This window comes from Danio rerio, chromosome 14 (genome assembly GCF_049306965.1).
Source record: "Danio rerio strain Tuebingen ecotype United States chromosome 14, GRCz12tu, whole genome shotgun sequence".
NCBI classification, from domain to species: domain Eukaryota; kingdom Metazoa; phylum Chordata; class Actinopteri; order Cypriniformes; family Danionidae; genus Danio; species Danio rerio.
In genome coordinates, this window is record NC_133189.1 from 55,893,915 (window position 1) to 55,920,289 (window position 26,375).

At 36.7% G+C, this 26,375-nt stretch overlaps 1 protein-coding gene and 1 long non-coding RNA gene across 2 annotated transcripts in view; one reads left to right on the forward strand and one right to left on the reverse strand.

Annotated features, from left to right (window-relative positions):
* LOC137487628 (uncharacterized) overlaps window positions 1–26,375 on the reverse strand; it is a 545,963-nt gene that overhangs the window by 172,367 nt on the left and 347,221 nt on the right. The window lies entirely within an intron of this gene.
* sncb (synuclein, beta) overlaps window positions 19,935–26,375 on the forward strand; it is a 34,738-nt gene continuing 28,297 nt past the window's right edge. Inside the window, 2 exon segments of the mRNA NM_200969.1 lie at window positions 19,935–19,971; window positions 20,671–20,801. Of these exon segments, the coding sequence (NP_957263.1) occupies window positions 20,681–20,801 (121 nt within the window). The 5' untranslated portion in view covers window positions 19,935–19,971; window positions 20,671–20,680.

The following is a 26,375-nucleotide window of genomic DNA, read 5'->3' on the forward strand; positions in this document are numbered from 1 at the left end:
TGCTGATATGTACCTTTGAGATACCACTATGGACTCTTCAGGTACAAATATGTACCTTTTGAAAAGGTACTGCCCCAGTGACAGCTCTTGACTTGTACCTTAATTTCTGAGAGTGTGATGCCATTGATTTCCATATAGTGGAAACCAAAAATACAATGGAAGTCGACGGCTGTTTTATTCCAGCATTCTCCAATATATCTACTTTTGTGTTCAGCAGAAGAAACTCAAAGAGGTTTTAACAAGTAGAGCATGAGGAAATGTTTATCTCTTAGGTGAACTATCCTATTAAGTTGACTTAAATTGTAAACCAACACAAGCACATACAATCGATTGACAACCTCAAAACTCATAACAGGTGAAGGGTTATTGATCGTAATCTATCCCCTATGGAGAAAATAAATGTAGTTTTCACTTCCAGAACCAAACTCTTGCTCTCCATTTTCTCTTTAACTGGTTTCTCTCTCGGATATCATTTGACCAGTTGATTTAAAGCGCAACACTGATATAATAATACTTCCCACAGAAAACATATCTGACCCTGCCATTGACTTCCATAGTGGAAACCAAAAATACAAGTGAAGTCAATGACTGTTTTATTCCAGTATATCTTCCTTTGTGTTCAACAGAAGTAACTCAAACAGGTTTGAACAGGTGGAGCATGAGGAAACTGACATAATTTTAATTTTTTTAGGTGAACTACATCTCTTCAAGTTGAGTTAAGTTGTAAACAAACAAAATTACTTGCAATAGATTGCTAATCTCAAGGCTCAGAACAGGTCTGTAAAGATTTATTGTTCGAAATCTGAGTCAAATATGGACAAACCGAACTGTTGGGTTAAAAAGTGTTCTTTATATTTAATTGAAAAAAAAATCATAATAATTTGGGTTTGCTCTTATTTGTTAAAACAACAACCCGGCATTTTCTAGAGTGTAAATAGTCAAATTTAAAACAAATAAATACCAAACACAGGTAGGTGGATGAAACCAGAATGTGAACATCCTACACTGTAACAAAATGCTGGGTTGTTTTAAGAGTCCTCATTTAAATTTAATTGAAAAACTAACATATTTCTGACCCATTTAGGTTAAAACAACCCAGCAGTTTTTTTTATTTTTTTTGTTAAAATGGTCAAATTAAACGTATGCACAAATAAATTGTAAACAAACAAAAGCACATACAATCGATCGACAACCTCAAAGCTCATAACAGGTGAAGGGTTATTGATCGTAATCTATCCCCTATGGAGAAAATAAATGTAGTTTTCACTTCCAGAACCAAACTCTTGCTCTCCATTTTCTCTTTAACTGGTTTCTCTCTCGGATATCATTTGACCAGTTGATTTAAAGCGCAACACTGATATAATAATACTTCCCACAGAAAACATATCTGACCCTGCCATTGACTTCCATAGTGGAAACCAAAAATACAAGTGAAGTCAATGACTGTTTTATTCCAGTATATCTTCCTTTGTGTTCAACAGAAGTAACTCAAACAGGTTTGAACAGGTGGAGCATGAGGAAACTGACATAATTTTAATTTTTTTAGGTGAACTACATCTCTTCAAGTTGAGTTAAGTTGTAAACAAACAAAATTACTTGCAATAGATTGCTAATCTCAAGGCTCAGAACAGGTCTGTAAAGATTTATTGTTCGAAATCTGAGTCAAATATGGACAAACCGAACTGTTGGGTTAAAAAGTGTTCTTTATATTTAATTGAAAAAAAAATCATAATAATTTGGGTTTGCTCTTATTTGTTAAAACAACAACCCGGCATTTTCTAGAGTGTAAATAGTCAAATTTAAAACAAATAAATACCAAACACAGGTAGGTGGATGAAACCAGAATGTGAACATCCTACACTGTAACAAAATGCTGGGTTGTTTTAAGAGTCCTCATTTAAATTTAATTGAAAAACTAACATATTTCTGACCCATTTAGGTTAAAACAACCCAGCAGTTTTTTTTATTTTTTTTGTTAAAATGGTCAAATTAAACGTATGCACAAATAAATTGTAAACAAACAAAAGCACATACAATCGATCGACAACCTCAAAGCTCATAACAGGTGAAGGGTTATTGATCATAATCTATTCTCTATGGAGAAAATAAATGTAGTTTTCACTTCCGGAACCAAACTCTCGCTCTCCATTTTTTTCTTTAACTGCTTTCTCTCTCGGATATCATTCGACCAGTTGATTTAAAGCGCAACACTGATATAAAAATATACTCCCCACTGATCAAGCATCTGATCCTGCAGCGTGTGCTTAAACTGCCCCCTGCTGGACTGACAAGCTGCACCAGTAATTTCATAAACCTATGCAAAGTCATTTTTTTGTAACGGTAATTTTTCCCCAGGGGAAAAAGTCAGTTTGTTATTAGCATGGTAATAGCATTCACAAAGAGCTAACACTATCTCTCCAGGAGTCCTGAGTTTGCATTCATTACGCGGCCTTGTTTCTGAACACAGAGCTGAAGTTCCAATCACAGAGAGCAGATGTCTTAAGTAGCTCCACTTTAGCTGCAGAAACCCTCGGGAGGAGAATCTCGTCTCTCCATGAGTCCTCCAAGTTCATGTGAAGAGCTCCAGCGACCCATCGGGCACGCACACATGATATTTGCACATTAAAGGGGATAGTTCACTCAAAAATGGCAATTCGCAGAACTACAGGAACTGCAGCAGATCTGTTTCTCTGTGTTTATACGGTTTCCTCAATGAGCTTAATGTGAGAAATGCTTAAAGGGAAAGTTCACCCAAACATGACAATACTGTCATCATTTGCTCTTTAATAGGAGGCAGGCATTCACAGACCCAGGGGCGCCGCTGGGCGGGGGAAAGACAGGATGATTCTGAGGCCACACGTCGTTTTGGGGCCCCCAAAGATACTATTAGGGGCCCACCAGAACCACCATGCTCTTTACTTATTGCGACACCCACAAAATGTTGTCATAGGGCCTGTACCGGCCAGCACCGCCACTGCACAGACCTACTGCACACTCTTTAGGGACTCTAGGGACATGGTGGTTAGTCAGTTGGCATTTCTGTGTGGAGTTTGCATGTTCTCCCCTTGTTGGCATGGGTTTCCTCCGGGTGCTCCGGTTTCCCTGGCAGTCCAAATGTATGCACTATAGGGGAATTGGATGAGCTAAATTGGCCGTAGTGTATGAGTGTGTGTAAATGAGTGTTTCCCAGTACTGGGTTGCAGCTGGAAGGGCATTCGCTGTATAAAACATAAGCTGGGATAGTTGGTGGTTCATTACGCTGTGGTGACCCCTAATAAATCTAATAAATAAGGGACAAAGCTGAAGAAAAAAATAATGAATGAATGAAAATTAAATGAAAATTTAGTCAGAACTCATACCTGTTTGAGTTTCATTCTTCTGTTCTGTTGAACTCAAAAGAAGATATTTTGAAGAATGTTTGAAACCTGTTATTAACACTCATAGGGCTCTATTTTGACGGTCCATGCGCAGAGCGCAAAACACAGGGCGCAAACGCTTTCAGGGCGTGTCAGAACGCATTTTTGCTAATTTACGGACGGAAAAATGCGCTTTCCGCCAAGGTGCATGGTCTAAAAGGGTTGAGTTTAATTTCTTAATGAGTTATAAGTGTGTTTCGAGAATAAACCAAATAGAGTCTCCCATTCCCTTTAAGACCCAGCTGCGTCGTGCCAAGAGCGCGTTCACTATTTACAGGACGCAGAGTAAGTCCAAGTGGAAAAAATGAGCATTTCACAAGCAAACAGTTAACAGTTTTTAACAGAAAACGGTTAAACAGAGCATCTACTGCATGAGAATGAGAGATAATGGATCACTTTCACTCTCTTGGATAGGGAAACCTTTACGCACAGACATCAATTAGCCTATAAATAATTAATTTATTTTGTTAAGCGCAAAGATTTGTTTCAAAACTATTTCTAAATTCAGTTCTAATTTCCAGCAAACGAATAAATGAACAATAATGACCAAGTGTGGTCAAAATACACCTGCCATGCCCCATATGGTCTAAAACCTGACTGGTGGACAAATCTAAGCTTGTTTTTAATAAAACAAATATAAATATGGATATAATAAATAATACTGCTAATAATATTAACATTATACAAAAGCAAATTGTTATGAATGAACTGAAAAAGCCTCCCGAGATGAAGAAGACATAAAAGCAGTGATTTTTCACATTTATGTAGGCTAGAAAATAATATGTTTTGTAATATTTTAATCCTTTATATTTATATCCTATATCTATTCTTATTATATCCTATATCCTTAATATTTAATTTTTTCATATGTAAAGATATTTGCCTATTGCTCTCTTGTGTGTATTAAGCAGTGTGTAAGTGAGGCGCAACTCTGCGCCGGACTTTAGACCGGGTTAGTTTTGGTCTAATGAAAAACTATTATAGTTTTTATAGTTTATAGTATAAAAACTAAAATCTATTATAGTTTCTCAAAATAGCAACGCGCCAGCGGTCCGCCTCAGAACGCCTTCCTTTGTAGACCAGAATGTCTATGGGCGCACAAATGAGCGCTAATGCATTTGCTATTTAAACAGGGTAGCGCAAGGCCTCAAAACGACTCTTGCGTCAAGCTGAAACTACCAAAAGACTATTGCGCCGCACCTTGCGCCACACTGCGCCGGGTGTATGATAGGGCCCATAGTATTTGTTTTGTCCTGCTATAAATGTCAGTGGTTACAGGATTTCAGGTTTCAAACTCAAAGTTTTCGACAAGTAAAAGTAGATCTTGTCCGAAAATATGGCAAAAAGTTCTACATGAGGGTAATAGTTTGATTGCGGTGTTTACGTCAATAATGCCACTAATATCTGCATACTCCACATGTCTTCCATTTCTGTGTAGTTCAGTGATGACTTTAATCAGATTAAGGTGATCAAAAAAATCGCTGTTTGGAGCTTATGTAGGCCTACTGGTCATCATTCAAGTTTAACTGAATAAACAGTTTGTAAACACAAGTATATCTTATTCAACATAATTTATTTTCATCACCAACTATCATAGTAGAACAGTTTCTCAAGCAGTTTGTGATGCATTTTGGAAACAGGAGATGAGCCCCTGGTCTAATGCGCCACCTGGCTTGAGAAACCTGCTCTTTAGTCATTATTTTTAGTCATTTTTTGGGTTGCACACATATTCTGAATGCCTTCGGCAGAATGCAAATGAGCCATTTTAATCTAGATTAATTCTAAGATTACAGTTAGATTAATCTAGATTTGTTTTTAAATATATGCCCACCTGTAATATATTTATTTAGTTTTTAATATTGATTTAAAATGTCTTTATTTTATTTTGTATTTTTTAATATATTTGTGCACATTAAGTATTTTATTTTATATTATTGATTTATTTATTTTGAACTTTTTATTTTATTTTATTATTGTTTTTATTAATCTATGTCCACCCTATAATTTTAACACATATTTTCAATTGAATCATTAACTGCGCTTTTAGTTTTCCCATGGAGCGTCTAATAAATCAGAAGTCACATTCAATGCTCAAACCTAAAAGCAAGCTAACTTCCAGCGGTTATTCAAGGATAAGGATGCCAGACAGTGTTTACAGTCCCACTGTGTTTAGAGGTTCAGTGTTTGATAGAAAACAGCGACCACTCATTAACTGCCCCCTCCCTGCCCTCACCATGTTTTATGTTTTGCATAAGCATATTATGTAACATAATTGCGGTCTAGCATTAACATTAATAGCGGCCAATCGTGTTGGTATCCAGCCAACTGTAATGAGTTTACATAACCGGTTAAGATCAGTCAAATAAAGTAGCAATTTCAGGAAATTAAGTTTAAAGACACTCTTTGATGCTGCCGCTCAGTTGTCAGATATTAATTCCACAGAGTCGTCTTCATGAGGAATGTTTATATCTGTCTTTTCTGCTTTACAACAGTCGAAGGAAACCTTTGTTGCTGTATTTAACACATTAAACAAAACCTTGAGGCGGCACGGTGGCTCGCAATATCGCCTCAAAGCAAGAAGATTGCTGATTTGAGACTTAGCTGGGTGAGTTGGCATTTCTGTGTGGAGTTTGCATGTTCTCACCGTGTTGGCATGGATTTTCCATGGGGCTCTGGGTTTCCTCCACAGTCCAAACTTGCAATATAGGAGAACAGAATAAACTAAGCTGGCCGTAGTGCATGTGTGAGTGAGAGTGTATGGATGGTTCCGCTGTGTAAAACATATGCTGGATAAGTTGGTGATTCATTCTGCTGTGGTGACCTCTGATGAATAAAGGGACTAAGCTGAAGGAAAATGAATGAATGAAAATAAAAACAACCAAAAATAACCTTTTTTCCTCTACAAAAATATGTGTAATGGAGAAGTTTGGATGTTAAAGGTTCTTCATGGAAGCAGAAATGTCTAGGTTAAATCATGGTCTTGGTCTCCACCTAGTGGTGCTGATGCTGAACTGTTGGTTTGGGCCTAATGTGATTGTATATACAGTTGAAGTCAGAATTATTAGCCCTCCTGTTCAATCAATTATTAAATATTTTTCCCCAAGGTCCGTTTAACAGAGAAGATTTTTCTTAACACATTTCTAAGCATAATATTGTTAATGCACTGCAAAAAATGCTTTTCTTACTTAGATTTTTTTGTCTTGTTTCTAGTCCAAATATCTGAAAATTCCTAAACCAAGAAGAATTTTCTAGACAAGAAAAACATATTGTCTTGTTTTGAGAAATAATATGCCACTATGAAGTGAGTTTTTCCTTAAAACAAGCTAAATAATCTGCCAATGGGGTAAGCAAATTAATCAAACGTCAAAAGAACAAACAAGATTAATTTGCTTACCCCAATCTAGAAAATGTCTTTTCTAGATTGATCTCTTTCTGCGTAAATCCACCAGAGGGCGCAATACACATTTCAGCCAACCAGGCCAGCTCGCTGTTGACTGAAAGACCGGCTGACTGACCGACACTCAAAAAAAAAAATTGTTGAATGAACATGATTTAATCGTGGCACCCTTTATGCATCTAATCCAATCAAGTAAACCTGAACTGCTTTGAACATGTTGTATGAACACAAAGCACATTTGTAGATGAAACATGGTTTCAATATGTCAGTCTAACTTCTTTGCAACTAATTGACTCAAAATGTTGGTATTGTGTTATTCTAATTAAAATGATTATAATTTACTCGATGTAACACTAAAGCTTTACTTTAACAAAATTATGTCTTGTTAAATAAGCTAGTAAATTATTTGTTCAATATTGTTGTTTAAATTCATTTTCTTGTCGGCTTAGTCCCTTTATTAATCCGGGGTCGCCACAGCGGAATGAACCACCAACTTATCCAGCAAGTTTTTTACACAGCGGATGCCCTTCCAGACGCAACCCATCTGGGAAACATTCACACGCACACTACGGACAATTTAGCTTACCCAATTCACCTGTACCGCATGTCTTTGGACTGTGGGGGAAACCAGAGCACCCGGAGGAAACCCACGCAAAGGCAGGGAGAACATACAAACTCCACACAGAAACGCTAACTGAGCCGAGGTTCAAACCAGCGACCCAGCAACCTTCTTGCTGTGAGGCGAACGTGCTACCCACTGCGCCACTGCCTCGCCCTGTTGTTTAAATTACATTTTTTAAATGACAATACTATGAGGCAAGATTTAAAATTAAGTAATTCAACACAAAAAAAACAGAAAACATGTTATATATATATATATCTGATATATATATATATCTTTTATTATAGCCTTTAGCAGGCACCAATCACATTGAAACAAATTTCTTCTTTAATATTCTGATACAAAATGTTATATAATATCCAAAATTGTAATATGTGATATAAAATGTATAAGAAACATTTAGCCAACAGAATAACCTTGGCTCTTAAGAAAACTGATCCCCAAGCAATACCTGTAGGATGTTAACATCATTTTTTTTACCAATTGAGTTTAAACAGCTTTCTTCACTTTAGTACTCCTATTCAAAATGTAGAAGTATAAAATGTATAGGAAACATATAGCCAACAACATTACATGCATAACATTCAAGGTCTTGGGAAAACCAATTCCCAAACTGTGCCGAAAACACGCGGTGATACTTCTTCTTGTTGTTTTCGTATGGTGACATCCAAACGCACTACCGCCACCTACTGATATGCGCGAAGTGACTCTCCAGAGTGAGAGTTGTCGATTTGAAGCGTCTCAGTCTCAGTCTCATTGAATCAACATGTTCTGATCAAATTCATTTGATTTATTTCTTGATTCAGTTTCAAATAACATGAATTAATCATTTAACATACGTAAACTTGATTTGTTCTTTTCAATCTGACAAATTTTTATTTTGTAAATCCAATACATGCCTAGTTGATTTTTTTGAGTGCACCCACCCCTTCCCCAAACCCAACCTGTAGTGTCACGGCCACTGGGCAAACTGGTAACACCGGAAAAGCCAGTTGTACCAAGATGACAGAAAACAGAAGCCATCTGCAACGTCATACCGCCCCAGAGTGTTCATTTTAAAGATGAAATGCAGCCAGACGTACCTCCGGCTACATGATTGGAGAAACAAGAACACATTGAGCTGAACATGTTTGGAGCGGAGAGTTAAATCTGGTTTCTACTTTCTTTGAGTTTGAGAACAAGATCAGAAAATGAGAAATGAAAGCTTTAGAGATGTCACGTCATTCATAATAATTATCTATCTTATTAGCCTATAACAACCAAGCAAGCCATGTATACAAGCTCATCTAAACAATCTGTTTCGCTGTACTCAGGTGACGTTGAGGAAGTTTCCCTCCATCCTCCCCATAACCACCACCACCAGGTCGGCCTCGTCTCCACTTAAGGGGTTGGCTTCGCCCTGCCTTCATCTTCAGGCAGGATCTGCCAGCTCATCCAGAGTTCTGCACTATAGACGGGGCTTATGCCGAAGAACTTTATGAAAGGATCGTAACGAACTCTCATTCATGCAAACAATTCACAATAATGTTCAAATGTTAATCTGCCTCCTAAAGTCTTTCTGAGAGGAAAAACAGTGCAGTAAAACAACAGATAATGAAAGGGGGCTAATAATATTGACCTTAAAATGGTTTGTAAAAAATTAAGAACTGCTTTTATTCTTGCCAAAATAAAACAAATAAGGCTTTCTCCAGAAGAAAAAATATTATAGGAAATACTGTGAAAAATTCCTGAATCTGTTCAACATCATTTGGGGAAAATTAGAGAAAGAAAAAATAATCACAGGACATAATTCTGACCTCAAATGCATATTTATTAACACATATTTTGTGTCTTAATTAAAAAAAGACGGGGCTTACGCCGAAGAACTTTATGAAAGGATCGTAACGAACTCTCATTCATGCAAACAATTCACAATAATGTTCAAATGTTTATCTGCCTCCTAAAGTCTTTCTGGTAGAAATGAAAGCTACTGAGAGATCTGTGTTCATCTGAAGGCTGTGGCTGTAAATCAAACAGCACGCAAAATTCAAACAAAGAGGAAAAACAGTGCAGTAAAACAACAGATAATGAAAGAACAGATAGAAAAGGGCGTAAAGTAAATTTCCCTGCCCGAAGTTCATGAGATGCATTTGTGGAGAGACACTTCAGGACAGCCATTGTCGAATAACAGCGTCTGATAGGTGACTGTTGTTATTTCCTTCTCTCAGATATTGTGCTTCTCTCTGGGTCTTCAGGGCTTATCTTCACTTTTCTGTACAACTCGTTTATTGCAGGAGCCAGAGAGCAGTGAGGAAATGTTTGTTGTCAAATGTAACGCCTCCGTGGGGTCCATTAAGTCTGCTTTTACCCAAAAAATGTGCATTACAGTATCTTATTTTTATTGCACACTACAAAATGCAATGCTTGTTGTCTCATTTCTATTCCAAATATCTACATAGTCCTCCTGTTAAATTGTAACAGATTTCTAAACAATAGTTTTAATAACTCATTTTCTAATCACTGATTTATTTTTTTCTTTGACATGATGATAGTGAATAATATTTGACTAGATATTCTTCAAGACACTAGTATTTAGCTTAAAGTGACATTTAAATGCTTAACTGGGTTATTTAGGGTAAAGTTAGGATAATTAGGCAAGTCATTGTATAACAGTGGTTTGTTCAGACAATCCAAAACAAACATTGCTTAAAGGCGCTAATAATATTGACATTAAAATGGTTTGTAAAAAAGTTAAGAACTGCTTTTATTCTAGCCAAAATAAAACAAATAAGACTTTCTACAGAAGAAAAAATATTATAGGAAATACTGCGAAAAATTCCTGAATCTGCTCAACATCATTTGGGAAATATTAGAACACAATTCACAGGCAGTGGCGCAAAAAGGGGGTATGCAGTATATGCAGCGCATGGGGGCGCCACACATGGGGGGCGCCATTGTGCCAAAACTATTTTTTAATTATCCATATTAAAGGTTTTATATATATATATATATATATATATATATATATATATATATATATATATATATATATATATATATATATATATATATATATATATATGTTAAAAATGTTTATTTAGCATTTTATACGCGTATAATATTGTATTTTATTAAATTAAAAAATCATTTATCCCCCCACCCCCATTTTTTATACCATATACATGTTTTTATGAATTTATTGTGTATCATATTGATTCATCAGGCCTTTTGGTAACTTCTTAGCTCAAAACTATTTTAATTTTATCTACAAACAAAGTTATAACATTTCAATTAAATAGAACATTTGTTTGTTTCTGTTTTTTTTTACACTAAACATTTGACAGCCTTTTTTATTTCACTTTTAGCAGTTTCAGTCAATTGTTCTTGCAAAGACAGACCTTACACTTCAGTATGCATGTGAGAAGTAATTGCAATGTTCTTTTGCCCTTTAGGACTCCCATGTCTATCATTTTGTTTTGACAAATGTAGTACAAAAAGTCCAAAAGCAAGGCTAGTCAAGGTGCTATAATCATTTAGTGAGGGAAAATTAAATTGAGAAAAAATTTGGGGTGGTATGAGATGCATTTCTTTGCGACTTAACATGTTTAATGTAATTATACCTTTTACTTCATACTGTTTCAGTTGTGTTCAGAACTGCGAAACTGTATTTTTTGAAGCATATTAATATCTTTATGAAAAAATATCTTTATTGATGGAAATATTTTCCACATTTTATCACTTGCCTGTTATAAAATATAGTTGGATTGAAGGGGGGCGCGCAAAAGTTGAAGCCGCATACCCATCAGCAAATGTGCAGTTGCGCCCCTGTTCACAGGAGGGTGAATATTTCTTCTAACGTCAACAGTATGTGCCCTCTAGCAATTGTAGTTCCTTGTCTAATTACAACTGTTTGATAATAACTTTGCATTCTGTCGTATTTTCAAATACTCGATGTTTGTAATGCTATTATTATAACAATTTAACAAAGACCTTTTCAAATCTGTTTGGGAAAACTGAATCAGGAAACAACTTGTTCAGCAAACAACGATAATGCTCAATGTTTCCCTGCTGTTTCAGATGTTGCTGTCCGTGGTGCTGAAATCATGACTCTGTTTCCAGGCTCTGGACTCGAGCAAATGGGTAAAAATACATTTGTCTATTTATTTTCCTTCGGCTTAGTCCCTTATTTATCAGGGATGCCACAGCAGAATGAACCGACAACTACTCCAGCATATGTTTTTTACAGCGGATGCCCCTACAGCTGCAACCCAGTACTGAGAAACACCCATACACACTCATTCACACACACACACATACACTACAGCCAATTTAGTTAATCAATTCCCCTATAGCGCATGTGTTTGGACTGTGGGGGAAACCGGAGCACCCGGAGGAAACCCACACCGACATTGGAAGAATATGCCAAGTCCACAGAGAGATGCCTACTGACCCAGCCAGGACTTGAACCAGCGACCTTCTTGCTGTGAGGCCACAGTGACACTGTGCCACCCTGGGGTAAAAATACACTTTATTTAAATTTCATTCATTCATTTTCTTGTCGGCTTAGTCCCTTTATTAATCCGGGGTCGCCACAGCGGAATGAACCGCCAACTTATCCAGCAAGTTTTTACGCAGCAGATGCCCTTCCAGCCACAACCCATCCCTGGGAAACATCCACACACACATTCACACACATTCACACAAACACTCATACACTACGGACAATTTAGCCTACCCAATTCACCTGTACCGCATGTCTTTGGACTGTGGGGGGAAACCGGAGCAGCCGGAGGAAACCCACGTGAAGGCAGGGAGAACATGCAAACTCCACACAGAAACGCCAACTGAGCCGAGGTTTGAACCAGCGACCTTCTTGCTGTGAGGCGACAGCACTACCTACTGCGCCACTGCCTCACCCACTTTATTTAAATTGTTTTATTAATTACTATATGAAAAGTAATCTAATTTTTTTTTACTCAGTAGCTACTGTTTAAAACCCCTATAAATCTCAATGCATGTACAATAAAAATTAAACTCTTTTATTTATTTATTTATTTATTTATTTATTTATTTATGTATGTATTTTTATTAACCATGGATCTTAGTTTAAGCATTTTAATAACAAGTTTAACATTCGTTAGTAATGTAAGAATGGGTTTTAACCACAGCTGTTCGAACTGTAGTTCTGCCGAGCGACTAAAAAGTCATCAGTATGATGGTAAAAACTGTACATTTCTAGTCAGACCATTCTTCTGCACTCTCATACCAAAAACAGAAATAAGGGCATTATTAATAGCTATATATGTGGGAGAGCGTTGATATTATGTGATTGTATTGTATTGCATTATGGAACAATTAAATGTTGATGTTAAATCAAAAGTAATTCACAAATACTTAAAATGAGATGATTTAATGACAATAACTCTCTATGGTTACAACTGAATTAATTACAAATAACTGTATTAAAATGCTAAAATATGAAATGATAAAACATATGATATAAATTGTACCCAGCTTAAATGTAAAATTAAAGTTATCAGAGGTAGAAGGAGAGAAACAGGGGGAGGGAGAGAGACAAAGAGAGCAGGAACCAGAACCAGAAGTTAGCCTGATTGCAGTAGAGTCAGAGAAGATAGACTCCAGAGAAGCAGAGCAGGAGAAGAGGCAGAGCAGAGTTTTACACCAATTCTGTATCTTTCTTGACCATGTGACTAAAGCCCAAATGCTGAGACATTCAAACTGACCAATCAACATGTGACCACATCATAAAACCCCCAAAGTCAACATACCAGGCCCAGATCTTATCAGTATCTGCCTTTGGAGTCAGTATAAACCTTTTTGAGTCAAAAAGACATGTTTTGCCATATAAACAAATGCATATGATAATTTAGCCTCTTACAGTAAAAACACTGAATTACACAGCAAAACAATTAAAATATTAAACTTTATATGTATCAAAGCATGACACATTTCAAAGCAATGACTCCACATTGCATAAATACCAGATTTTATAATTGCCATCGATATCTTGATGTCTGATGTTCTTAATGTAACCTTCAGTTAATCTTGAATTGCGCTCAAAAAATATTGTTTAACAAAAACTTTATTCTTATTATTATTAAAAAAATTATTCTGCTTCTCTGAGTTGATTTATACAGAGCTGTTGGATTTATTTACACTGTTTAATTCAAGTAGGATTATACATAACTACTGTAGTTAAATAAACTTTAATTCTATCAATGGTATTTAGGGACAGAGCACCGGAACAGAGCGTAGGCCCTATTGACATTGCTCCGTTTCTTCTTCTTCTTCTTCTTCTCCTGAATGAATCGTGGTTTTTAGGGGCTAAACATGCCTGAAAACTCATGAAGCTGTGCACACGCCCCAAAAGTGGCGAAGATTTATGTATGTTATTGATTTCGGAAGTGGGCGTGGCAAAATGACTCGACATCACCACCTATGCACTTTTGGCGGAGTGGCCTCCGAGCTACGAATCACGCACGAATACAAAAATTGGCACACACCTCAAACACGCTAAAACCTACAAAAAAGTCTCTTGGAGCAGAATCTCAAACCCCACAGGAAGTCGGATATTTTTAACTTTCTGCGACGAAAAAGTGGCGTTTTTGCCATTTCCAGGCGTTGTATTTTAACAAACTCCTCCTAGGAATATTATCGGATCAACACCAAAATTGGGTTTTGTCATCTAAAGTCCTTGGCGATGTTAATTGTGAAGATCTAGAGTTTTTGTCTGAAGGCCCGTGCACACAGAGACATTATTTGCTAGTGTTTTCCGTCGACGTGTAACGCCTCGCGACTAAATAACCGGTGTCAATGTAATTGTGCACACCAACGCGCAAAACAGCAGACGCAAATGCGTCATTTAAAAAAAAAAACAAGTGGTGCTTGCTGCAGAGCCATTTGGGCGAGCTGAGCTCTAGCGAGGGGGAGCTTAAGCTTGAGCTCCACTTTTTTGCATTTCTTCTACGAGTGATGTCACTAGGGGGGAGGGTTAGGGGTGGGATTGGTGTACGCATTAAAACAGCTTACAGGAGGAGGAGCGAGAGCTCATGCTCCCCCTCGCCGGAGCTCAGCTCTGCTCAAATGCCTCTGCAGCGAGCACCCTCTCAAAAAAACGCCTCATGCACGTTTTTTTGTTTTGACGCACCACGTCAAAATCTTCTCCACCTATCAGATCGGCACTTTTGCTCACGTGCACGGAGCTGCTGAAGTTACAGTAAACAGCAGTTGGAGGCGCTCAAGCGCTAAACGATCTCCTGAAACACAGCTCCTCTCCTGCTTTCACTTCTCATACTGACGGAGAGAGCGATTCGTTTGTGAATGAATCCCCCAACGACTCTTTCACTAACGTTAGCCGACAATAATACAAGTTTCTGGCAGCGCAGCATCTCGTTGTCATATTTCTTTTGCTTTGTTTGCTGATTTTATTCAACAAAACTAGCATAAGTCGAGTGTTTAGTGCGAGTTGGAGCTGCTTTGCCGTATGGTGAATGCAGTAAGTGACTGTTATCATCAATAACGTTACCTGTTGAACATAAAAGTTCAGAACATACAAAAACGTAAAAAACTTAATATTACCTATGAAATGTTCTGCCTTTGTGCTTCGTTTTCTTTGTTTGCTCGTTACTACACTCGTAGACAGCGCTAAAGTCCCCCATCTTCATGTAATAACACTGTCTTGACTAGTGCGGTTGAATGACATTTGTCCTGGGAGCACTGTACCAATGTGGCGGCGCTATTGACGCATGCTCAGGGTCCCTATGCGATATCTAGTGTATAAATCTATGGTTTGTGCACTGTAAAAGTAATTCTGCTGCCTTAAGTTGTTTAGTTACATCAACTTGTAGTCATCATTTAAACTGACTGAAAATAACTTTGTATTTGTTGGAAAAAAATAGTTTTAAATTAACATATTTAAATAGGTTTCATTATTCAACGTATCATAAAAACATTTGCTCTCATTTCATTATTTACACAGTGTGTGTTCAATAAAAAGTGAATGCACATAATAGCTATAAATTAAATTCAGCTGTAGAACATATTGCATTATAAAAGATAATGCTAGATTTTTTTATTATGCAGAATAAAATATTGCGTTTTATTTTTAGTTGAATCAACTTAACTTTTCTGGTCATCTCAACTTACAATCAGGGTGCGAATTACAGGGGGGTTTGGAGGGCATTGACCCCCCTAATTAACGCTTGATCTCCCCTGAAGGAGATCAAAACAAGATGGGGGGGGTCAGTTTAATATTGAGAAATATTTCACTCTGATCTATATTTCAAATAATAATGCTAATAACTAAAATAATAGATCATATAAATAAACATTTGACCACCCCTATAACGATTCAAACCATTGTTAATGCATAGTTGTGCCAATCAGTCTGTTTGAGAAACAAAGTCTGAAAGTGGGGCGACGCAGTGGCGCAGTGGGTAGCACATTCGCCTCACAGCAAGAAGGTTGCTGGTTCGGTATTCGGCTCAGTTGGCGTTTCTGTGTGGAGTTTGCATGTTCTCCCTGCTTTCGCGTGGGTTTCCTCCGGGTGCTCTGATTTCCCCCACAGTCCAAAGACATGTGGTACAGGTGAATTGGGTAGGCTAAATTGTCCGTAGTGTATGAGTTTGTGTGTGTATGTGTGGATGTTTCCCAGAGATGGGTTGCGGCTGGAAGGGCATCCGCTGCGTAAAAACTTGCTGGATAAGTTGGCAGTTCATTCCGCTGTGGCGACCTCAGATTAATAAAAGGGACTAAGCCGACAAGAAAATGTATGAATGAATGAGTCTGAAAGTGGCAGATCTAGAGCACCAGCAGACATCATGTTTACAAGACTTTGTTTTCTCGTAAAATAGGTGTTTGTTTCAATATTGAACCTGAAAATCTAATCAAATTAGATGCATAGTTTGAGGTTTAACCCAGTGTTTCTCAACCACGTTTCTGGAGGACCACCAACACTGCTTGTTTTGGATGTCTCGTCTGTCACACCTATTACAGGTCTTTCTTTGCTAATGAGCTGATAATCTGAATCAGGTGTGTTTGGTAGGAGGGCCGGTGTCCTGCATAGCTCCAACTTCCTTCAACACACTTCCCTGGAAGATTCTAGTACCTAGAAAGAGCTGGATTAGCTGGTTCAGGTGTGTTTAACTTAAATATGCAAGACATCAGCCCTCCAGGACCGAGTTTGGGCACCCCTGGATTAAGGAGACATGAAAAATATGCACATCCTCCAGGAACGTGGTTGAGAAACACTGGTTTAGTAACATCTGAAATGGCTAATCAGAATACTGTAGGTCAGAGAGTGTCCCCTAAAATGTTAAAAATGTATTAATAAACTAGATATAATAAAAAATAAATGCATAAATGACTGAAGCATATCATACACAAGCTAACCAAAACAGTTGACCCTTCTCATTATCCGTGTATAATTTGAGCCACTGCTTGCATCAATCACACTAACTAAACAAATCAAGTTACAATTGGTACAACTTTAAAAAAAACAACTGTTAACTACTAATAAAGTTAAAGCTTATCATTAAAAACATTTGTTTTCATGACTTATTTTACCAAAATGCTCATAAACATATATTTGTACAGTATGTGTACAACGAAAGTTGTGTATGCACATGAAAATTGATATTGTTGTTGTTTTTTATTGTTATTGTCTGTGTTAGATATTATGGATGATATGTTTTTATTTATTATTAATAATTGGACTTTGAGTCTGTAATAAAGTTTGAATTAATGCATGCATAATAATAAATTCAATGCAGTTCAATCAAACAGCAGATGGCGCAATAACCAAAGAAACGCGTCGGATGACGTCATCAGTGTGACTGCAAGCCTACAACACTACAGAAACAAGCGATGATTAATTATTGCTTCTTTGACTATCATTTTTTTATTTATTCTAATGCTTATGGATATATTTGTGTCCGATATGCATGTGTTATAAGTAATAGGCTACATCGTTTTATTCAATATATAAGATCTGGTATTGCTTGATCAAAACAACGTCTTACGCGAAAACAGAGACATTAGAGCTTATTGAAGCCGGACACTGTTAAATCAGCATCTGCTCCCGATCTTAATGAGCCTTCAGAGAAAATCGATCGGTCAGTCGAGGCTCTTGTATTGTGTTTGAGAGGCAGATGTCACGATTTTCAGCAGATGGACAGAGGACACACACACGCATTGATCCCACAGAGATATGCAGGAGCAGAGCGCACCTACTGTTCACTCTCCCTTTAAACATCGTGACGAGAATCTACTATACCGTCCACGCTTTTAGACTTGCAGCGTATTCGTAGTAGATGGCCTGCGATCTCAAACACATGCGGATAGACTATAGTGAAGCCAATGAGGATAGTTTCTCAACAGTATATACAATACTGCCTGTATAAATAGATATCCTCTTGGATGGATGGATGGATGGATGGATGGATGGATGGATGGATGGATGGATGGATGGATGGATGGATAGATAGATAGATAGATAGATAGATAGATAGATAGATAGATAGATAGATAGATAGATAGATAGATAGATAGATGGATAGATAGATAGATAGATAGATAGATAGATAGATAGATGGATGGATGGATGGAGCGATGGATAGATAGATAGATAGATAGATAGATAGATAGATAGATAGATAGATAGATAGATAGATAGATAGATAGATAGATAGATAGATGGATGGATGGATGGATGGATGGATGGATGGATGGATGGATGGATCTAACAAACCATTTATCTAGCTATTTACTTACTAGCTGATTAAGATGGCTTACCAACTGATTAAGATGGCTGAAAACCTGTATTCCTTTGACTTTTATAGTATTTGCTTTTCCTACTATGGAAGTCAATGGTTACAGGTTTCGAACATTTTTCTAAATAACTTAATTTGTGTTTAACAGAAGAAGAAAAAACCCCATAAAGGTTTGAAACTTGAAACCACTTCAGCGAAAGTAAATAGTGACAATATTTTCATTTTTGGGTGAACTGTCCCCATATTATAGCAAGGTGTTAGTTATAAAAAAAAACACTATGGGATGAGATACTAGACAGACAGACAGACAGACAGACAGACAGACAGACAGACAGACAGACAGACAGACAGACAGACAGACAGATAGATAGATAGATAGATAGATAGATAGATAGATAGATAGATAGATAGATAGATAGATAGATAGATAGATAGATAGATAGATAGATAGATAGATCTAACAAACTATTTAACTTTGAAGATGGCTGAAAACCTGTAACCATTGACTTCCATGGTATTTTTTTTCTAACTATGGAAGTCAATGGTTACAGGTTTTGAATTTTTTTTTAATAATTCATTTTGTGTTCAACAGAAAAAAAAAATAAATCCATAAAGGTTTGAAAGTTCTTGAGGGAGAGTACATTTTCATCTTTGCGTGAACTGTCCTTTAATATTTATTCTAATAGTAAGGTGTTTGTTATAAAATACGTGACTACAGACAGACAGACAGACAGAAAGACAGACAGACAGACAGACAGACAGACAGACAGACAGACAGACAGATAGATAGATAGATAGATAGATAGATAGATAGATAGATAGATAGATAGATAGATAGATAGATAGATAGATAGATAGATAGATAGATAGATAGATAACTATTTAACGTTGAAGATGGCTGAAAACCTGTAACCAATGACTTTTATAGTATTTGTTTTTCCAATTCCTACTATGGAAAGTCAACGGTTACAGGTTTCAAACACTTCTAAATAACTTATTTTGTGTTCAGCAGAAAAAAATAAACACATAAAGGTTTGAAATTGCATAAGCGAAACTAAATAATAAGTTTAAATTTAAGGTGAACTGTCCCTTTAATATAGCAAGGTGTTATAAAATACTATGTGATGGGATATGATATGGATAGATAGATAGATAGATAGATAGATAGATAGATAGATAGATAGATAGATAGATAGATAGATAGATAGATAGATAGATAGATAGATAGATAGATAGATAGATAGATAGATAGATAGATAGATAGATAGATAGATAGATAGATAGATAGATAGATAGATAGATAGATAGATAGATCTAAACATGCACAATAATTATCTATACACTAATAGTCTTTACACTAAAGGCAGCGGTACATACTTCATATGCAATTCGATTATAGTTCAGTATTATTAAACACAGCGAATGTAAAGACAGTCAGTCGCACGTGCACACAGTGAGTAAACGCAGATGATCAAATCTTCTGTGATGTGTGTGTGTGTGTCTCCTCATCCCTCAGCTGATCTCCGCGGTGTCCGTCCTCTGTAATGTCCGCTCAGGTGCGCATCAGTGTCAGGGAGCTCAGGCCATTAGAGCCGCTCTCTGACTGACACCCCCGTGATGATCAATACCGCATCCTCGCCTCCTGATTGGCTGAGCGCATCATCCATAGGAAGGCCCACCTCGAGAGCGTAGTGTAACATTTCCTTCCACGATATTTCAATCTAGCACGCAATTGAAGCACAAGGACGAAGAAGGTGCTTTAAAAAGGTAGGCTTTCGACTGCTTTGATCACAGAAAAGTGGGTGTTTGAAGGGACGCGAACGGAGATCGTGTGAAATAGCTCGTGTGCATGTGTGTGTGTGTGTGTGTGAGGAGACTCGTAGAGGGAGGAAAATCCATCGATGCAATCGTATTTGAATTGAATGCATGTTGAATATCCAATGCAACCTGATGATTAAATGAATACTCGCTGTGTTTATTTTCTGAGTCGTGTCGTGTGCGGGACGTTGGAGAGGTGACACCATGTTGTAACTGATCAGTGTGTAAGATCCATCATCTTCAACGTGCATTGTTTAACATCACACCAATGCATTCGAGATTTATTAAATGCTTAAAATCGACATTAATGCTCAGCATTATTATATACAAACCCTACAGCAGTGGCTAAGTGTAAAATAAGAGCTTTGAGTAATAATTAATGAGTTGGTGAAGATCTCATGCACACCTCCTGCTGTTAAAGCTGAAAAATAGCGTCAGCTGATGGTGTGAATCTTCTCATCTCCTTGTGTTTGCATGTATGGGCGTTTTATCTTCTGGGAAATTAGACTCCTTATTGTTCGACTGACAGCCTGCTATTAACACACACACACACACACACACACACACACACTCACACACACAGATGCTCTCAATTCCAAATTAACCCACATTTGTCCTATGCATTGCAACTCCTTTTTTTTTATGCAGAGGGGCCAAGATGGATGTTTTTATGAAGGGGCTTTCTAAAGCTAAAGAAGGGATGGCAGTGGCTGCAGAAAAAACCAAGGAAGGTGTTGCGGTGGCCGCTGAGAAAACCAAGGAAGGCGTGATGTTTGTGGGTAAGTCATGCAACATTTAATGCTCTTTTTTTAATGCATGCATCTCACGAATGAAGCGTGAGCTCTGTGGGAGTGGGAGGGACTGTGAATCTTGGAGCCCGAGGGCCAGGAGGGGGTTGCTATCTGTTCCACTGCCTCTCTCAGAGCATCACTATAGGTTCGGCCTCTATTGTGTAATTTTGTGATTGGCTGGGATGTTGGGTGGGGTTTTCTAGGCCTCTTACGTGGAGCATGTCCTACTGAAATTGATAGATGCTGGTTTTTCTTAAAGAGATGCATTTCTTTTCTTTTCTTTTTTCTTCTGTCTTTTATTTAGAGATTTTACGGCAAGTTTCAGTGAAACAAAAATAATAATCATATACAAATTTGAAATGGTATCAACTGAAGCACGTATACAGTTAAATAAAAATAAAACATCAGCAAATAAAAAGGGAAATAATAATGTGGCTTAGCAAAAAAAAAAAAGTGGTTTAGTGTTCTAGCTAATGCTACTGTAGTTAATACTTGCTGATTTTATTTTAAATGAATTTATTTTTAAAAAATTAAGGAAGTCTGCATTAATATTCTGTTATAAGCATCCAGTTTTTCCGTTATGATAGCAAAGTATTTGGTGTACAGTATAAATGTTTGAAATCAACCACATACATAAAGCACTAATGTGTGTGTGTGTGTGTATTGTTCTGTAGACTATCGGGAAAAAATAGCTTAAAGGGGCTTATAATTTTGTCCCTGAAATGGTGTTTAAAAATTTAAAACTGCTTTTATTCTAGCTGAAATAAAACAAATAAGACTTTCTCCAGAAGAAAATATATTATCAGACATACTGTGAAAATTTCCCTGCTCTGTAAAACATCATTTGGGAAATATTAAAAAAAGAAGAAAAAAATTCAAAGGGGGCTAATAATTCTGACTTCAACTGTATATATATATATATATATATATATATATATATATATATATATATATATATATATATATATATATATATATATATATATATACACAGTTGTAGTCAGAATTATTAGCCCCTCTGAATGTTTAGCCCCTCGTTTATTTTTTCCCCAGTTTCTGTTTAACAGAGAGCAGATTTTTTTCAACACATTTCTAAACGTAATGGTTTTAAAACTCATCTCTAAAACCTGATTTATTTTATCTTTGCCATGATGACAGTAATAATATTGTAGATATTTTTCAAGGTACTTCTATACAGCTTAAAGAGACATTTAAAGGCTTAACTAGGTTAATTAGGTGAGCTAGGCAGGTTAGGGTAATTAGGCAAGTTATTGTATAACGATGGTTTGTTCTGTGGACAGTCTGAATTTTTTTTTAGCTTAAAGGGGCTTATAATTTTGTTCTTAAAATGGTGCTTAAAAATTAAAAACTGCTTTTATTCTAGTCGAAATCAAACAAGACTTTCTCCTGAAGAAAAAATATTATCAGACATACTGTGAAAATTTCCTTGCTCTGTTAAACATCATTTGGGAAATATTTAATAAAGAAAAAAAAAATCATAGGGGGCTAATAATTCTGACTTCAACTATATATGAGCAATATCACACGAGTAGCGGTGTGATATGGCTGTATATCGGCACTGGTGGGAGGCGTGCGTTGGCATGAGAGCCCCCACCAGTGCTGATATACAGCCATATCGCACTGCTACGAGTGTGATATTGCGTTTATACAACAGTTTGACGGCATAATTGTGTATATAAAAACTAAATCAAACATGGAGAGTCTCAAAAACCCTTTTAAATAATAAATAAGAAAATTATTTAAAAAATTAAATAATAAATTCTTCCCAAATATAGATATTCAACTCATCTGGTAAAATTAGTAAAAATTGTATCAATATCTCAATATCGAAGGATTAAAAAAAAAAAAATATATATATATATATATCGCAATGTTAGATGTTTCCAATATTGTGCAGCCCTAATATATACACACTCACTGGCCACTTTATTAGGTACACCTGCCCAACTGCTCGTTAACGCAAATTTGTAATCTGCCAATCACATGGCAGCAACTCAATGCACTTAGGCATTTAGACATGGTCAAGACGATCTGCTGCAGTTTAAACCGAGCATCAGAATAGGGGAAGAAAGGGGATTTGAGTGACTTTAAACATGGCATGGTTGATGCCTTGTTAATGTGGTGGAACGGGAGATTCACATCATGCATGTGCAGCCGCAACTCTACAGCATGATGCTATCATGTCAATATGGAGCAAAATCTCTGAGGACTATTTCCAGTAGCTTGTTGAATCTGTGCCACGAAGGAATTAGGGGGTTCTAAAGCAAAAAGGGTCCAACCTGGTACTGGTAAGGTGTACCTAATAAAGTGGCCGTTGTTATATATATATATATTAAATATATTATGAGTAATGCATTTAATACCTAAAATAGCTGCATTTACATTTCAGCAATGTCCTTTTGGACAGAATCAAAATGCATAAAGAAAATTTATACACTTTCTGTCATTAATTTATTTATATATTACATAAAATTTTGATGTTGAAAATACGTTTTTGTTGTATTTTTAAGTGTGCCGGATTAAATTACGCTGAGGTCATGCAGTGGATATTTATATAATACATATATACATTTAAACAAATGATAATATTAAAGTCCAAATATATTACCTTAACTAGTGCACCGTAAATCATTATTACATCAGAAGGTGCTTATGTTACCAATAATGTGTTGTCAATAATATCCAGCTTAGTTTGGCTCATGGTTTCAGTGTTTTTCACATGATCATTTTTATTCATATAAATAAAGATCATAATTGACCTACTACAATATACAATTGAGGTCAGAATTATTGGCCCCCCTGTTAAAATTGCATTCTTTTATATTTTTTCCCCAATGTCTGCTTAACGGAGAGGCATTTTTAAACATAATAGCTTTAATAATTAATAACTAATGACTGATATTGTTATATTTGCCATAATGACAGCATCAATATTTTTTCAAGATACTAATATTCAGCTTCAAGTGACATTTAAAGGCTTGACTAGGTTAATTAAGGTAATCAGGCATTGTATAACAGTTGTTTGTTCTGGAGACAAAACAAATATTGCTTAAGGGGGCAAATAATATTAACCTTAAAATGGTTTAAAGAATAATTAAAAACTACTTTGATTCTAGCTGAAATAAAACAAATAAGACTTTCTCCAGAAGAAAAAATATTATCTAAAATACTGTGAACATTTCTTTAAACATCCCTTTGAAAATAGATATGAAATAAGTTAGATATTGCACAGAAGGGCTAATAATTCTGCCCTCAACTGTGTACGTCACTATTACTCCAAATGCCGGACATGCAAGTCATTTCTGAGGTTGTCGTCAGTGCGCAGCCTCCCGAAAATGCCCTATTTGTAATCTTCAGTCATCAATCTAGAAAATGAAAAGCGCTCAAGATATTGATTCTAGTAGAACACAAACTCTTCCGAGAGAAAATCCATTTGGTGTAACCCGATGGTATAAGGTGATTGTTAATGTACAGGCTAATTTGAGAGTGAAATAACACCGCGTGAGATGGTTGACTTCTGGAGGCCGTCCAGCATCGCTCTGATCTCCTATCGGGCTGGAAAAGAGCCGTTCGGGCCACATGTCACACTATTCCATGAGCTCATAGACCTCTATATGCACACAGAGCTGTGAGTGTGAAAACAGGACAGATACTTTCATTGCACACATACAGTAGCATATAGAGTAGTGCTGTCAAACGAGGAATCACTACATGCAACATGTATACATTTACTACATGCAACATAGAGAGTTAATATATATGTTTGTGTATTGTGGATATTTAACACAGACACGCATACAATTTTGTCAAATATTAAAAATGTAATATTTATAATGGATTTAATGCCTAATAAAGCTGCATTTAGATTTAGGGATTTTTTATTTTTGGACAGCATCAAAAATGAATGAGGAAAATGTTTACACTCTCTCTTATAAATTTATTTATTTAATAAAACAGGCCAGACGCTTCACTGCGCACACACACACACACGCACACACACACATACCATATACAGTTAAAACTAATGTTGTCAAATGAGTTATTGAGATTTATTACATGTAAAATAAGAGAATGTATTTACAAAATATATGCATGTGTGTATTATGGATATTTAACAAACACACGTACGTTCATATATATACAACATCAGAAATGTCCGACCCTTCCTATCTGAACATGCAGCTCAACTCCTTGTTCAAGCTCTTGTTCTCTCCAGACTGGATTATTGCAACTCTCTACTAGCCGGGCTCCCAGCTAACTCTATCTATTTATTCTTCTGCACAATGCTGTGAGTAAATTAGGATTGCAAAGAGCAAATGCAGTAAAAATGTGAAACATACATATTCAGTGTCTTGTACGCAGATACCTCACCAAATGCAGTGATGTCTGACTTTACTGTAGTGTTCAAATCGCTGTGCAAATAGTATAAAGTGCTGTCTTGAGCATTTTCAGCAAGTGTCACCAAAATCTGACTTTTTAGCATTGAAGAAATGTCCAGAGTAAACTGACAAAATGAAAACATGACTAAGCCATTTGACTATCTTGTTCATAAACAATGCTGTCAGGACTTTTCATTTTGATGACACTGACACTTTGATTGACATCAATACTTGCTTTTGAGGAATGAGCTCTCCATTATGAGCACATAACTCATTTTTGCAGGTTATCAGCTAGGTTTTGCAGTTTGTACTAATTGTTTTGATAAATGCATTAACTGTTGTGCAGAAATGCACTGGTGTTGTGAGAAACGCACCAAAGCGATTGAGAAAAACTGTAAAACATGGCAGCTCCTTTGTTTTCATCCTCCTAGACTGTGCATGAGTGAGTGACGTTTGTCTGTAAACCAATAGCGTTCAGCTGCACGTCTAGCTCCGCCTTTTGGTTCCCTTTTGTTGTGCTAGGTACCCTTCCTAAAGAAGTGGTGTGGTACTGGTCACATTTTGAGACCCTTTGACAGTGGAAACAGCCAAAAAAGCCTACCCAACCAAACCGTACCACTCAGTGTAAACGGGTCATAAGTGCACACGTTCATCCCCAACACAAGCACTATTCCTTCATTCATTCCCGCAGTTCGCTGCTGTTTTGATGTTGGTCTGAATGAATAACAGAGTCTCTGCACATCTGTGGCACCAGCAGCGAGTGTCCCGGAGAGAGATCATTACCCTGATCCTTCACTCACAGCACACCGGCCTGTTGGCTTACTCACGTTTCTCTGACCCGGGACAACATGCTCGAATGGCCTTGTATGAGTGCGTGTGTATGTGTGTGTGCATGTGTGTGTGTTTTCATGCCATATCCAGATATAAATGTGTATAATATCATGGGTATTGCACAGGTATTAGAGGTGATGGTGAATTATGAGGACATTAGGGATGCGCCCCATTTCTCTAAGGGTTTATAAATCATACTGCATGGTTTGTTTGTTTGTTTGTTTGTTTGTTTGTTTGTTTTAAAGACAAACATAGTTTAGACATAGCATAGTTTCCTGTAAGCAGTAAGGTTAGGTCAATAAAAAAATAAAGTTTTTTACACTATAAAAAC